At 47.2% G+C, this 11,799-nt stretch overlaps 1 protein-coding gene across 1 annotated transcript in view; it reads right to left on the bottom strand.

Moving 5' to 3' along the window:
- Positions 1-3,415: 3,415 nt before the first annotated feature.
- The window catches only part of SPNS2 (spinster homolog 2 (Drosophila)), a gene marked incomplete at its 5' end in the record, with an annotated part of 77,002 nt that continues 68,618 nt past the window's right edge, over positions 3,416-11,799 (bottom strand). The window contains 2 exons of the mRNA XM_009866699.1: positions 3,416-3,482; positions 4,035-4,198. Of these exons, the coding sequence (XP_009865001.1) occupies positions 3,416-3,482; positions 4,035-4,198 (231 nt within the window). The remainder of the gene's footprint in view (positions 3,483-4,034; positions 4,199-11,799) is intronic.

The raw sequence follows: 11,799 nt of genomic DNA, 5'->3' as shown, positions 1-11,799 counted from the left end.
CTCGGGCGTGACCGGGGGCGGCAGCTCACCCTGCCCCTGCCGCAGAGCATCCCTCGGCCTCCAGGGACCGCATCGTGGCTCAGCAAAGCTCCAGATGCTCGATGCTCCCAGAAAAGGATGTTGCACACTAATTACATTACAGTGATTTATATGCCCTGGCACCCAAAAGTTGTCACAGCTTGCAGAAAAGACTTTTTTCTTTTTTTTCCCCCCCCTATAATAAAAAGAGCATTTTTTCCCAATTACTGCAGAGGCCATTGCTTCTAATAATGTCGGCATTTCTTCCCAGCTCTCTAGGGCAAAGCTTTGTTTTTTCAAGCATTATGAGCGAGGCAAAGAGACACAGACAGAGCAGAGACACGATTCTCCGTGCGGCCGAGCTTTTACTTCGAGGAGGGAAGTACCTGAAGGACTCGTGCCCTCTGGAAGTTGCATTCTGGCTGATCCCTGCCAGGGCTGCGTGGGCGGCGGGGACAGAGCGAGGGAATAAAAGGAAAATCATCGGATTTCTCATCCGATTCTGCCATGGCGAGACTGTGCCTGTCCGTGTCGTCTGCCAGAGGATCTCAAAGCGTAGCTTGGGGCTCACTAATTTTCGCTAGGCAGGTAGGAGAACTACAGGATAGTTTGGAAAGAGAATACGACCGCTTTAACCCTCCACTGCAGTTGTACAGAACGGGTAAGGAAAAACAACACAGTCAAGTGAAATCGCAGAAGGAATTGTAGTTGAGTGGTTTAAAAAAGAACTGAAGTATTTATTATTACTAGTGCAGAAGAGCTCTTATAGGAACCGTTCTTAAGCGTTTTCTCTCTCTTACCGCTTTGGAAGGGTGGCATTAAATTTGTGTTATAAAAATTGCACCAAAAATGATTGGGTTATATATTACAGACTGATGTACTGTATTGTGTTCTCTGCTAGTTTTAAATTTACTAAAAGCCTCTTTAAGCTGTCAGACTTCTGAAGCAGTACGAAAATAGTTATAAACGAATTGTGATTTAAAAAAAAAAAAAAAAAAGACGTTTTTCTCATGAGTGTTTCTGGGAGAGGGGCGGCCTTATTGACTGGAATTCCAGTGCTAAAAAAGTCATCTAGAAAATATGCCAGGAATTGTGGCAAGGATAAAAGTAGTGTAAAAAAAAAAGTCACGAGGCACTGAAAGCCTGGAATTTCTGTTTTCGAAAGGAAGTGTGGTGGAAACTGGAGGAAGCTTTACAGGAAAGAGAGGTTGCTGTCCTGATAGCTCTGTCCTGCCTGGAAGAAGAAATTATCTCTAAGCAAAATCCCGGAGACCATTACACAAAGGAACAAACAAACAAAAAGCTCCTAGTGATAAAACCCCCAACTACTTTTCGCAGAAGCATGGAAAATAAAGCAGGGAATGCTTCATTTCCACAGGCAGAGCACGGGCTACACTTCTTTGCTTCCCTCTCAGTTCATTAGAGAGGTCCATGACATCTGCCCGGGTGCCCCGACCCCGCGGGTGATGAATGGGTGTAATCTCTGGCGTGTGACACCGCGCTCAGGATTCCTGCAGGTTAATTGATTTCTCTTGGCAAAGCGTATTTCCAAGTCCCGTCGTCTGAGCAGCGTGACTGACTGCAGAGGGAAAACAAGGCGTTCTCGAAATAAAAAAAGCAATTCTCCTGGACCCAGCAAGTGCTGGGCGGCGGGGCCAGGTGGGAAAGCTCTGCTCGCCAAAGGCGCAGATGGCCTCGGTGCGGCGCTGGGGGCTGGACGTCGAGTTTGGAGTTGGCACGGAGTTTTTAAGGTGCTAATAGCAAAACGCTCCGCTTGTCTGTTCTCTCGCAGGCGAGCTAATAACAAACAAATCCTCCCCTATAAATTCTTCTGAGGAGACGACTGAACCCGTCAGCCGGGACCCAGGCGAGAGCGTGGGCGCGACTGCGCGTGGCAGGGGAGAAGCTTTACTCGGCGGTGGCCGACCTTATTAAAGATACTGCCTCACCGGCCACCTGAATGCCGCTCCCCAGGAAGCTGGCTGTAGCATACCGGGGTATTTTTAACGTGGGAGTGGGCATACCCCAGAAACAGTGCACTAAGAGTCACCTGAGAGAAATTATTTCGTTAACCATTATTTACAACAACCGTCCTCCCGCTGTATCTGAGCCAGTTCGTAACTGGCTAAATAATACAAAAATCATGAACCACTGTGAATCAGACAGACCGAGGAAGGGAAGGACGCTGAAGGAGAGAGAGTAGCAAAACCAGGTCTGAAGGCTGAAGGTGTTTCTTCCAAAAATGGACCAGTGACTGAATGGGAAACTGAATACTGAAATCCTTTGTCACCACCAGAGATGCTGTCGTGCCACGCGGGCAACACACGTGCTGCACAAGGACGTGTACCCCCACCATCATCAGAAGTGGAACAAGCATTCTCTGCTCAGAATACACTGAAGCCACACACTGAAGCATGCCCAGAAACGGGGGGCCCTGCACGAAGGGGAACGCTACGGCTACACAAGGGGAATTCCATCTCCTGCACCGTATTGCTGCCCGGTCACCACACAGAACTTCAGGCTCTTGGCAGCAAAAAAAAGCCACCCTGAGCACCTAGAAACACGTTCATGATCCACGTCCCCAGGTGATCACTACTCAATGCTGTGTGTACAGTTTAGGTGTGCAGTTACAGCTCCCATCTTCTTGCCTCCAGAGCAAGCCAGGGAGGCCTTCAGAAGCACAGGGCGGCTTTCATATTTTTCTCCAAATAATAGAATTTACCTCTTTTTTTCCTCTTAGGAAACTCTTCCTAACATCTACGCTCCAATTGCACTTCTTGCAATCTAAAGTCCTTACGTGCAGATAACAAACCAGGCACACATCAGTCATGTCCCATCTCCAAATTCACACCCAAGTTCAGCTGTGCAGGACCTGACCTCCTTACAAGATACCTAACGAGGTCTTGTTTTTTCCAGCTCATCGTAGGAGGAATGTATACCTCTAAAGGCACTGAGAGGCAGAAAACCTTCCCTTTCTTCAAAATCCGTGCCTGTTAGCAAAAAAAGGAAGGCAGAACTGCTCTTACGGGACCACAGCACCCTCTGTGGCCCTGCTTCCAAATCTTGTGTCCATCTGATACGATAGCGTGACCCAGAAAATATTACCCAAACTGTTCACGCACTTACGTCAACCTCCAAACACCTTATTTTCCTTTCAGTTGTACTATGTCTAGTGACAGTGACATGCCAGGTCTTTCTCCTTAAGGCAGCGCAGGGCACACGCCGCTTTCTTTATCGGCAGAATCGCCACAGGCCCTTTTCGGGGGTGGGAGAAAGCGGAAGGCCACCGATAGCCAACAGCAGACTAGCCACCTACCCACATATTCAGCACATTATACACAGATACTCTTATTTTTCAACAATTATGAGAAAGAGACTAACCCCGGCAGTTTGTATGTCATGTGGAAGCGTCTTCTGAATTACTGTAGTTGCCAACCGTGAGGTGGTCCGAATCGGTTTCTTTACTGAAAAACAGTAGCTTTTTTTTTACAAGCTGCAATAAGGGACCGGGAAAGACTCTATTACAGTGACCCTTGAGCACGCACGTCCCCGCACACAGCTTGCCTCCTCCTTGCCTGATGCTCCTGTGTATCAGAGGAGTAGGGCACCGGGGACCGAGATGGGACCGAGATGGGACCGTGGGCTCAGTGTTGACCACCGAGCTCTGTAAAGGCTCTCTTGCTCTTCACCTAGCAGTCCACGCGTTCCAGCACACGGTAAGCCCTCACCACAGACGGCCGGGGCCGTGGCATGCTCACTCAAGGGAAAAGGGACAGTGACCTCAGTATCGTGCTCCCTCTGGGCCACATGGCCAACAACGGGGATCCACCAGAGCAGAAGCGTGTAGAGGATGCCCAGCCAGCATGACCCAAGCCCCTGTGCTTCGTGCAGCCTCATGCACTCCGCTGAGCTGAGGTTCTTAACACACAACCTTTTCTTGGAAGGACCGAGGCCAGGTGTTCAAGAGAGAAAACAGGCTGTGGTACCTCCCCATTTGCAATTGCCAAGTTACTCACTGTTGTTCCGCTTTGGCTCGGTCACTTAGGAAGAAGAGGGCTGTGGCCAGGAAAAACATCCCTCCCAGGACAACGACAAACGGGCAGAGCATGAGTGCGTACCCCAGGCTGAGGAACTCCCAGACTGGGGACTCCTTTGTGCTTTGTCGTATCAGGTCTGAGATCTAGGAGAGACGGGCAAAAGAAAAAAAAGAAGAAAATTAGTCCTTTAAGACGAAGGAGAGACATGGTAATGGTGAAGGGAACACGATGCCCTAAACAACCGCGCACTGAACATGAGGTTTAAAACGGAACAGCGTGCTCAGTGGAAGCTGAATGTCCCTGGCACACTTCTTCAACCCCTCGGGAGCTTGGGCAACTTCTGCAGTGAGCCGCTCGGCAGGGGTTCTCCGCACCCCATCGCCCTTCTGGCCTCATCTGTTATTCATCCCGCAGCCCTCTTCATCTTCTCCCTGGCTGCTTCAGTGAGTGCATCCACGGGTGTCTAACCCGACCGAGCCTCGCGGGGTGCCGGCATCACACGGCGCAGGGAGGGAGGCATCAATCTCCTGCAATTTCTACCGAGTCCGGCTTACTTCTACACCTTACCTACCTTTCAGCAAAAGGAGGCATTAAGTTCCATTTCTGTGCATCGAGTGGGAAGGGGGAAGATGTTTTTCGCAGAGCAAAAACCCATCTGATTTTCAGAAATGCAACTGGAATGTGTTTTTTTGATCCCCATGTCCAAGGTACGGGCCTCAGTCCCTCTTCCTACCTCCCAAGCTCGCAGCTGTGTGCAAGACCTGATTCTGTCCCTCAGGCTCAAACAAGGTTCTGTGGCATCGGGACTGCGCTTACACCAAAGAACCACACACCACCAAGTTTATGGGCTAAGAAAACCTGCACCTCCCAACAGCCCCAAAGCATCCCCATACGACAGGGAACACAAATTTGCACTTACACAAAGGAGCAGTGACACGCAATGGCAGTATTTAGTTCATTATGAAAAGCTTTTGCTAAAATTCAGTCATTAGTCATCATCCGTAGCTGAAACAACCACATTTTAATATTTACTCTCCACAAATCCACCAGAGCGGTAGCAGTGGTAGGGGTGAGTCTCAAGGCATTGGGTATTTAAATGTCCATCTCTCTTTTTATCTGTTGACGCAGAAATACTAGTTTATACCGAAAGACTGCGGGGAATTTGCAACGTGAAATTCTACCGCTGTGCAAATCAGTTCCAGAAATAGTCAAAGCTTGTGTGGCAGCTTCTAGACTGTTCCCGTATGCTGACCAAAAAGGTGGTGTTAGGCACAAACTAGAAGCAAAATCGAACATTCGAGGTTTAAATCTTGAAGGGCGGGAGGAGCCAGCGCGATGCTGGAGGTGAAGCCACTGCACAAACGGGCAGAGGATGCTCGTTCGGGATGGGACTGTCTCTGGAGTGAAGAGAGGCAAATAAACAAGGCAAGAGTGTATCTACAGAAGGAATTGAGGGGCTTTAGCCAGACTTCTCTGCTTCGTTCCCTGCTCTAGAAAGGAGGAAGAGAAAATTTCAGTGCTTGGGATAGCTAAGGAAGCATTCCTGTCCTCTCGGAGAGAACTTTATTCAGTGTATAACACACGTAAGGAAAAACAAGAGTGTTACAAACATGTCTCACTTGAGAAATGATGGGTAGAGAAGTCCTTAGACTGAAGGCGAATAATGGTGGCTTTTAGCCTGAGACGCTTATTAAAAAATGGCAACGAGACTTGAATGTGAAAAGAATGCACCCACAGGAAATTAGCAGAACATGCTCTGCACCCAGAAGATGGGGCCATGAGCTGGTAATTTATTCCCTCTTATATCCAGACACCTTAATTCCCAGCATTTCCCTGACTCTTCATTAGGAACCAAAGTTTGGCAACGAACCAGTCCCTCTGTGTGCAATAGCCAGAATTGAGGTTATTCTAAAATAGAAATTTAGAAATTCCAAACCACTTTTCATTTTGGAGAATGGATACAATTATCCTCCGAATGGACCAGACAATAAATCACTCGACAAACTGACGTGATAGATCAGCAGTAGAGGATGAAAAGCCAGGCATGTGCTCCGATTGCTTTCTCTTACAGATGACATGACATTAGAGGCTAAAATCAGCTTTGAAAACATAAAATCTCCCACAAATAAAACTCCCAGTGCAGCTTCCCCTACACTCTGTGCTGACCTTTTATACCAACAAATCATCTAAATATCGAATCTCCTACCTTTTCCATTTTTAACTCAACTTATTCTCTACGTGCACATTTTAGAAAAAAGCCATGTTTCCTCACATCAAGGGCTTAATTCTTCCCACCAAGCCAGCTGGACTTTCTCATCTAGGTTTCATATAATCCTCTCACCCATGTCTGCACCTCTGAGCTCCAGAACTTTATCAGGGCCCTCGTATATGTTTTCGCTGTTATCTTTTCCCCGTTGTTTTGTTCCACTCGGTTACAAGCCACCTGCTAAGACTGGAACTTTGGCATCTCCTCTCAAGAGGACACGGGACATAATTACAGGCTCGGGCTCCAAAAATGACATACCATTTGCCAAATGGTCTGCTCGGAATTGCCAAGTTTTGGCTTTCCAGACTCCACGCAATGATAGCATCCCGAGCTGCCTGACTGCAATTTGGCAAGATCCGAAGCATCATATTTGGTGCCTTCTCTCTAGCGCAAATAACAAAAGGTGGGGGCAGCACGCACAGCCCGTGCCAGTTCTTCGGCACGGAGTCCTGTGTGGGATTCCTTTCTTCGTTCTGCCAGGGGGTAGGTGGCAAAAAAACCCCAACAAAAACATTTACCCAAAAGTGGGGGTAGCAAAACCACCAAGGAAGTCCTGCTGCCGCTCTGCACTCCAACCAAAAGTCTTTGGTGACATCCTAACTCTGAAAGTTGGCATCTGCCCTTCCCTTGCAGTGTGACGGAGATCTCAGCCTGAGAGGAGTGACTTGGGTAAATAAACTTCAGTGTTTTTACAACAGAACGCAAACGGCGCGCGTTCAGCCGGGGGCAGCCAGACGGAGGGAGTTTGGCTCGCGAAAATGCCTTTTTTTTTCTCAAGTAGAGCTGCAAGGGGGCATGATCCCAAACCCCCAAATCCCTGATTGTGTCTCAGTCAGAGTGAGAAGACAACGAGGGAAGAGAGGAAAACTTCACCGCCTTGCTTGTGAAGCACGTGCCGTGTTTTTTCCAACACTGGAGAGGCTGTTGATGTAGTAAGAGCTCAGGTGGGCTCAAGCCCTAGAACGACGTCTGTCTTCTGCGTTACTGTCCCTCCTGAACAGCGCGAGCGGTTAAATTAAACTGACTTACTAATTAGACAATGTAACAGTAACAACGTCTCTGAAATCATCATTTCATCTACTCGGTCTCATCGTCAAGCCACATATCTCAATTCACCTGCAATTGCCTGATTTTTCTGAATTTCTGACATTGCCTCTTGGGCACCAAGCTTGCTACATAAAAGGATATTTTCAGTGCAGTAGCTGACACAAACACCTGATTTGCATGATTATCAATCTGATATGAGCCAGGTTCTCCCTGGCTCCTCTCTTCAGTGCAGTTCCTTAACCCAGTGTTCCCTGTAACCCCACGGCATCAGCACAATGGCTTCTGAATTCAGAGATGCAGGTGCGAGGTTTCTTTGATTTTATTTTTATTTTTTTTCTGTTTTTAAAAAATCTAATATGAACACAATGATGAAACCAAAAATAAGAGACTTTATAAAGCAAAAGTAAACAATTTGCTGGGCCTGTGGGGGAGCACAAGCATTTATTCTGTGCTAAATGGCATGAGAAATACATCATAAAATGAAATAAACTTGACAGCTTTATGATACTCTTCCAAAAAACTGCAGAAAGGTAAAAGCAATTATAGCCTAAAAATTATTCTAGTTTTAACCGAGGGATGCTTGGATGTTGAAGGAAAAGGGGCAAAACATCCTGTTAATCTTAAGTGTGTCCCTTGGAGATCATGAACAAATTTAATACTTGGCTGGTGGCAATATCAATATCCTGCATCAGCGTGTGGTGCCCGTTTCTGCCCTTGAACCCCCTCCCAGGATTACCAGGCTCCATTAAATAACTGGTGCTTCCCTGAAATTGGCTGCAGTGAATTAAAACAGTTGAGGGTTCTGCTCGCAAATGGACTTTGTGCATCTCTTGGCGTCGGAGCAACATTTGCCCTGAGACCGCGTTTGCCCTGGGGAGGGCTCAAAGTTTATGTTCTCCACACCATCAACTGCCTTTCTCTCCAGGTCTGGTCTTTCTCAAAGATTTTCTAAGTTCACACCAGACTTTTTCCTTGTTGCACCTTGTTCTGAAAGGTGTTTGGCACCATGGAAACTCCACGTCCCTGTTGGGAGTGTGTGGGGTCCTTGGCAGCCCAGAGAGATATGAGATATATTAATATTAATGAGATTTTTAGGGCACAGGAGGGACAGAGCAGGTGGGACAGAGTTTGAAATATTTGAGTGAAACGATGATCAGCTCTGGGTTTCTGGGCTTTCTTTAATTAGATCCTTCTGCATGCTTTAAACATCAGTTTATCAACACTAGTGAGAACCTGCGCTTCTAACCAAAGCCACGGGAACTGACAGGTACGCAGCAGCTCTGGAAAAAAACTCAGAAGAGGCTGCAAGCCCTCGGCAAAGAGGGTTTTATATATGGGAAGTCATTTGGGTTTTAAGGGCAGATTTAAATCTTGTCTGTTGCTGAGTCATCAGAAGCAGGAAGCTTGTTGGCTCTTTGCAACAAGGAGATAAATCCTGTGGGGACTGGTCTCCAGGTGCTTAATTCCTTTTTCTTTTTTGTCTTTTTTTTGCATCTAACAGCCACGTCAAAGACTTGGCCTTTCCATGCATTATGAAAAAGGCTTTTAATTACTCAGCTCAGCCAGGACCAGAGACGCCCTCAACTTAAAGCTACTGCTTGAAGAAGCAGATAAGAAGGATGAGGAGCTGGGGGCTCTCTTCCTGACACTATTTCCCTGACACACGTCCACCAGAGGTCGGACTGCAAGGGCAAGTCCTGTTTTCTCCACCACAATGAGGGGGATATGCAGGCATGAAAGCGGGGGAAGATCTCTAGAGTGGGAATGACGCCGTTAGGGCTACGCCACGTCAGTCAAGCAGCTGGCACTTGGTGAAGAAAGACCAATAAAAACCATAAATGTATCACATTTCGTCTACTCTTTGCAGCACAACACAGCCGGAGTGCAGCGTCACATCACCACGACCCACTTCACTACCCCGCTTTTAACTCCGTGGGTTTGAACCCCAGCAGCCTGTGGTCTGTCTCAGTCTAGCAAACGGAACTGGGAAAAACGTTATTCCAGAGGAAGCATGTCCACAGATCTATGCAGAAGTAGCCACAGCATTTTAAACCATAAAATACAAATTTTAAACCATGAATTCTGCTTCCGCAGGCAGGCAAGTCTTTACATTCAGAACTATTTTCTATACGTATATATATATACTTGGATGGGTAAACACCTTCAAAACCAAATCAACAAAAAGGCTGTCTCAAACTGGGACAAGAAAGCTGGGAAATCTACACCTCCAGTCATAACTTTCATTAAAGAAGTATCTTAATTGCTGCCTTTACTACAGCTTTCCTTGCGTCGCCCCTGATCAAATGCTGATCTACCTGCCTTGATACTCTGCACCCGCGGTAATCAACACTGTTCTGCTAACTACTTGCTAAAGGAAGGTCATCAGCATTCTGGCTGTTTAAGTAGCTCATTAGATCTGGTTTATCAGCCTACTCACATAAGAGTTGAGGAAGGGAGAAAAAACAAGGATGACAAGCCACGGGCTTATTCTTAATATCAGATGCTCGGATAGGAAGTAGATGACAGACTTGGAGGCAAGAAAGAAATAATACTAAGGGACAGCCTCAAAAGAATAAAATCACCGCCCGTAACTTGGATTTCCTGAAGCAAAAGAGGACATCAGTGAGCGTCTGTGATTGAGGTTCGTGCAGGTGTGTGCACAGGTGAACGTGGAAGTGCAGAATCACTGGCATTTCTTGCAATTATTTAGTTTTAAGGGGCAACAAAGATCCTACCGGGATTAATAATACAAAGAGCTGGAGCTATGGTGCAGCCTGAGAAGGGGGAACTGCATTTCACGTTCTGCTGCCACCTACTCCAGTCAGCAATTCTGAGTCTGGAATGCTGGCCAGGAGTTAAGGCACAGGATGAGTTAAAAGACCTTTATTTGATAGTCAACACAAGAGCTGGGATCTGGGGTCCTTCTCTTGGCTGTGCTTCAGCAACCGTAGCGGGAGCTTTCAAAGGTGGAAGAGCACCAGAGATATTTGGGGTGTAAGGCACTGAATGGGTGAAATTTCTCACTGTCAAAGAGTTACACTCCAAGTTGTCACAGAGATATTATTTAAACTCTGTGGGTTATCACAAAGGTCCTGAAAATGTTACAGTTGTCGAGGAATAAAAACTGTCTCATCTAATAAAATACTGCAGCAATGCTTATGCTTATCTGTGAATGAATAGACAGCACTGATTTATAGTAATTGATCTGAGGGCTTGGGAGGTAGTAAAACCTTATGCAAATTACAGCTGCCACCCTAAAAGTGCATTTGCATAACTTCTTTGTAAGTCAGTCTTAAGCCTTTATACCATAATAAAAGTCATCAATGTTTAAAGAGACACGAAAAATAATACACTTAGCTTTTAAACATTAACATACATTTGGTGCTTTGCGTGACTGTCAGGAACTGCACAGCAAGATTTGGAGCTGGAGGAGATTACAGAAAAATCTGCGTCTGATGCTCAACTCCTAGAGCAACCTCAAAGCAAGGGAGCAGTCGGACCCCTGAGGATTATAAGATCGATACAACAGTTATTGGTATCCAGCAGACAGAGACAACCGCCTGCGACAGCTTAGCCCTGCAAGGGTACAGCTATCTGAGTCTTTATGAAGAGCACTGCTAGAGGGAATCTCACGATGAACGCGCCACAACTATTTAAGATTCAAGCCACATTGGATCAAAACACTGCTCATTTAGTGCGGGAGCTTCGGGTGGGTTTTGTGAGCAGCCAGAAGACATGGCAGGTCCTCAGGATCTCAGATGAACGCTGAGGGACCAAGAGGCTGAGTTTCACCAATTCTGACCATGCCTGTCGCTGCCATGGATTTGATTTATTCTGCCTCTGCATCTCTCTTTCAAGACCTACGTCCTGCTCTTGGTGTGTTTCATGGTAACTCCGGAGTAACAGCAGTGCGAGCTGATGTCCTTGGGCTGGGTGTTCCCAGACGGACCATGGGAATTGGGTTCCCACATTTCCCTTAAAGCCAAGTGGAGCAGGGTGCTTAGCTCCCACAGACTGCCGTGACAATCCTCGTGACAATCCAAGTCACTTCTGCAACCCGCCCAGCTCAGACCTCAACCCTGCACGAAGGTGTCCACCCTGCAGCGCAGCTGGACGATCCCACCGCCAAACGCCCGCAGATTTTACCCGTCAAGCTGATTGCTTGTCTTGGCTCTGGTGGGGTTTGGCTGTTTGTCCTTTTGCTTTAAATAGTATTTGTTTTTCCGCGTTATGTGAAAGCTGGAGTTGACCTCTTGATCAGTGCAGCACAGGGAGCACAAGTCAGCCAAGCCAGCCCAGAGGCCACAGAAATGGGTGCTGGTGCCTTTCGCGCCATGAGTGCTTCTCCCTTTCCCAGGGAGGGTGTGGAGTCTCCTTCTCCGGAGACATGCAAACCCCGCCTGGACGCGTTCCTGTGCGATCTGCTGTAAG

This window comes from Apaloderma vittatum, unplaced genomic scaffold (assembly GCF_000703405.1).
Source record: "Apaloderma vittatum isolate BGI_N311 unplaced genomic scaffold, ASM70340v1 scaffold13323, whole genome shotgun sequence".
NCBI lineage: Eukaryota > Metazoa > Chordata > Aves > Trogoniformes > Trogonidae > Apaloderma > Apaloderma vittatum.
The sequence above is the reverse complement of the archived record's forward strand: the minus strand, read 5'-3'. Positions and strand labels throughout refer to the sequence as shown.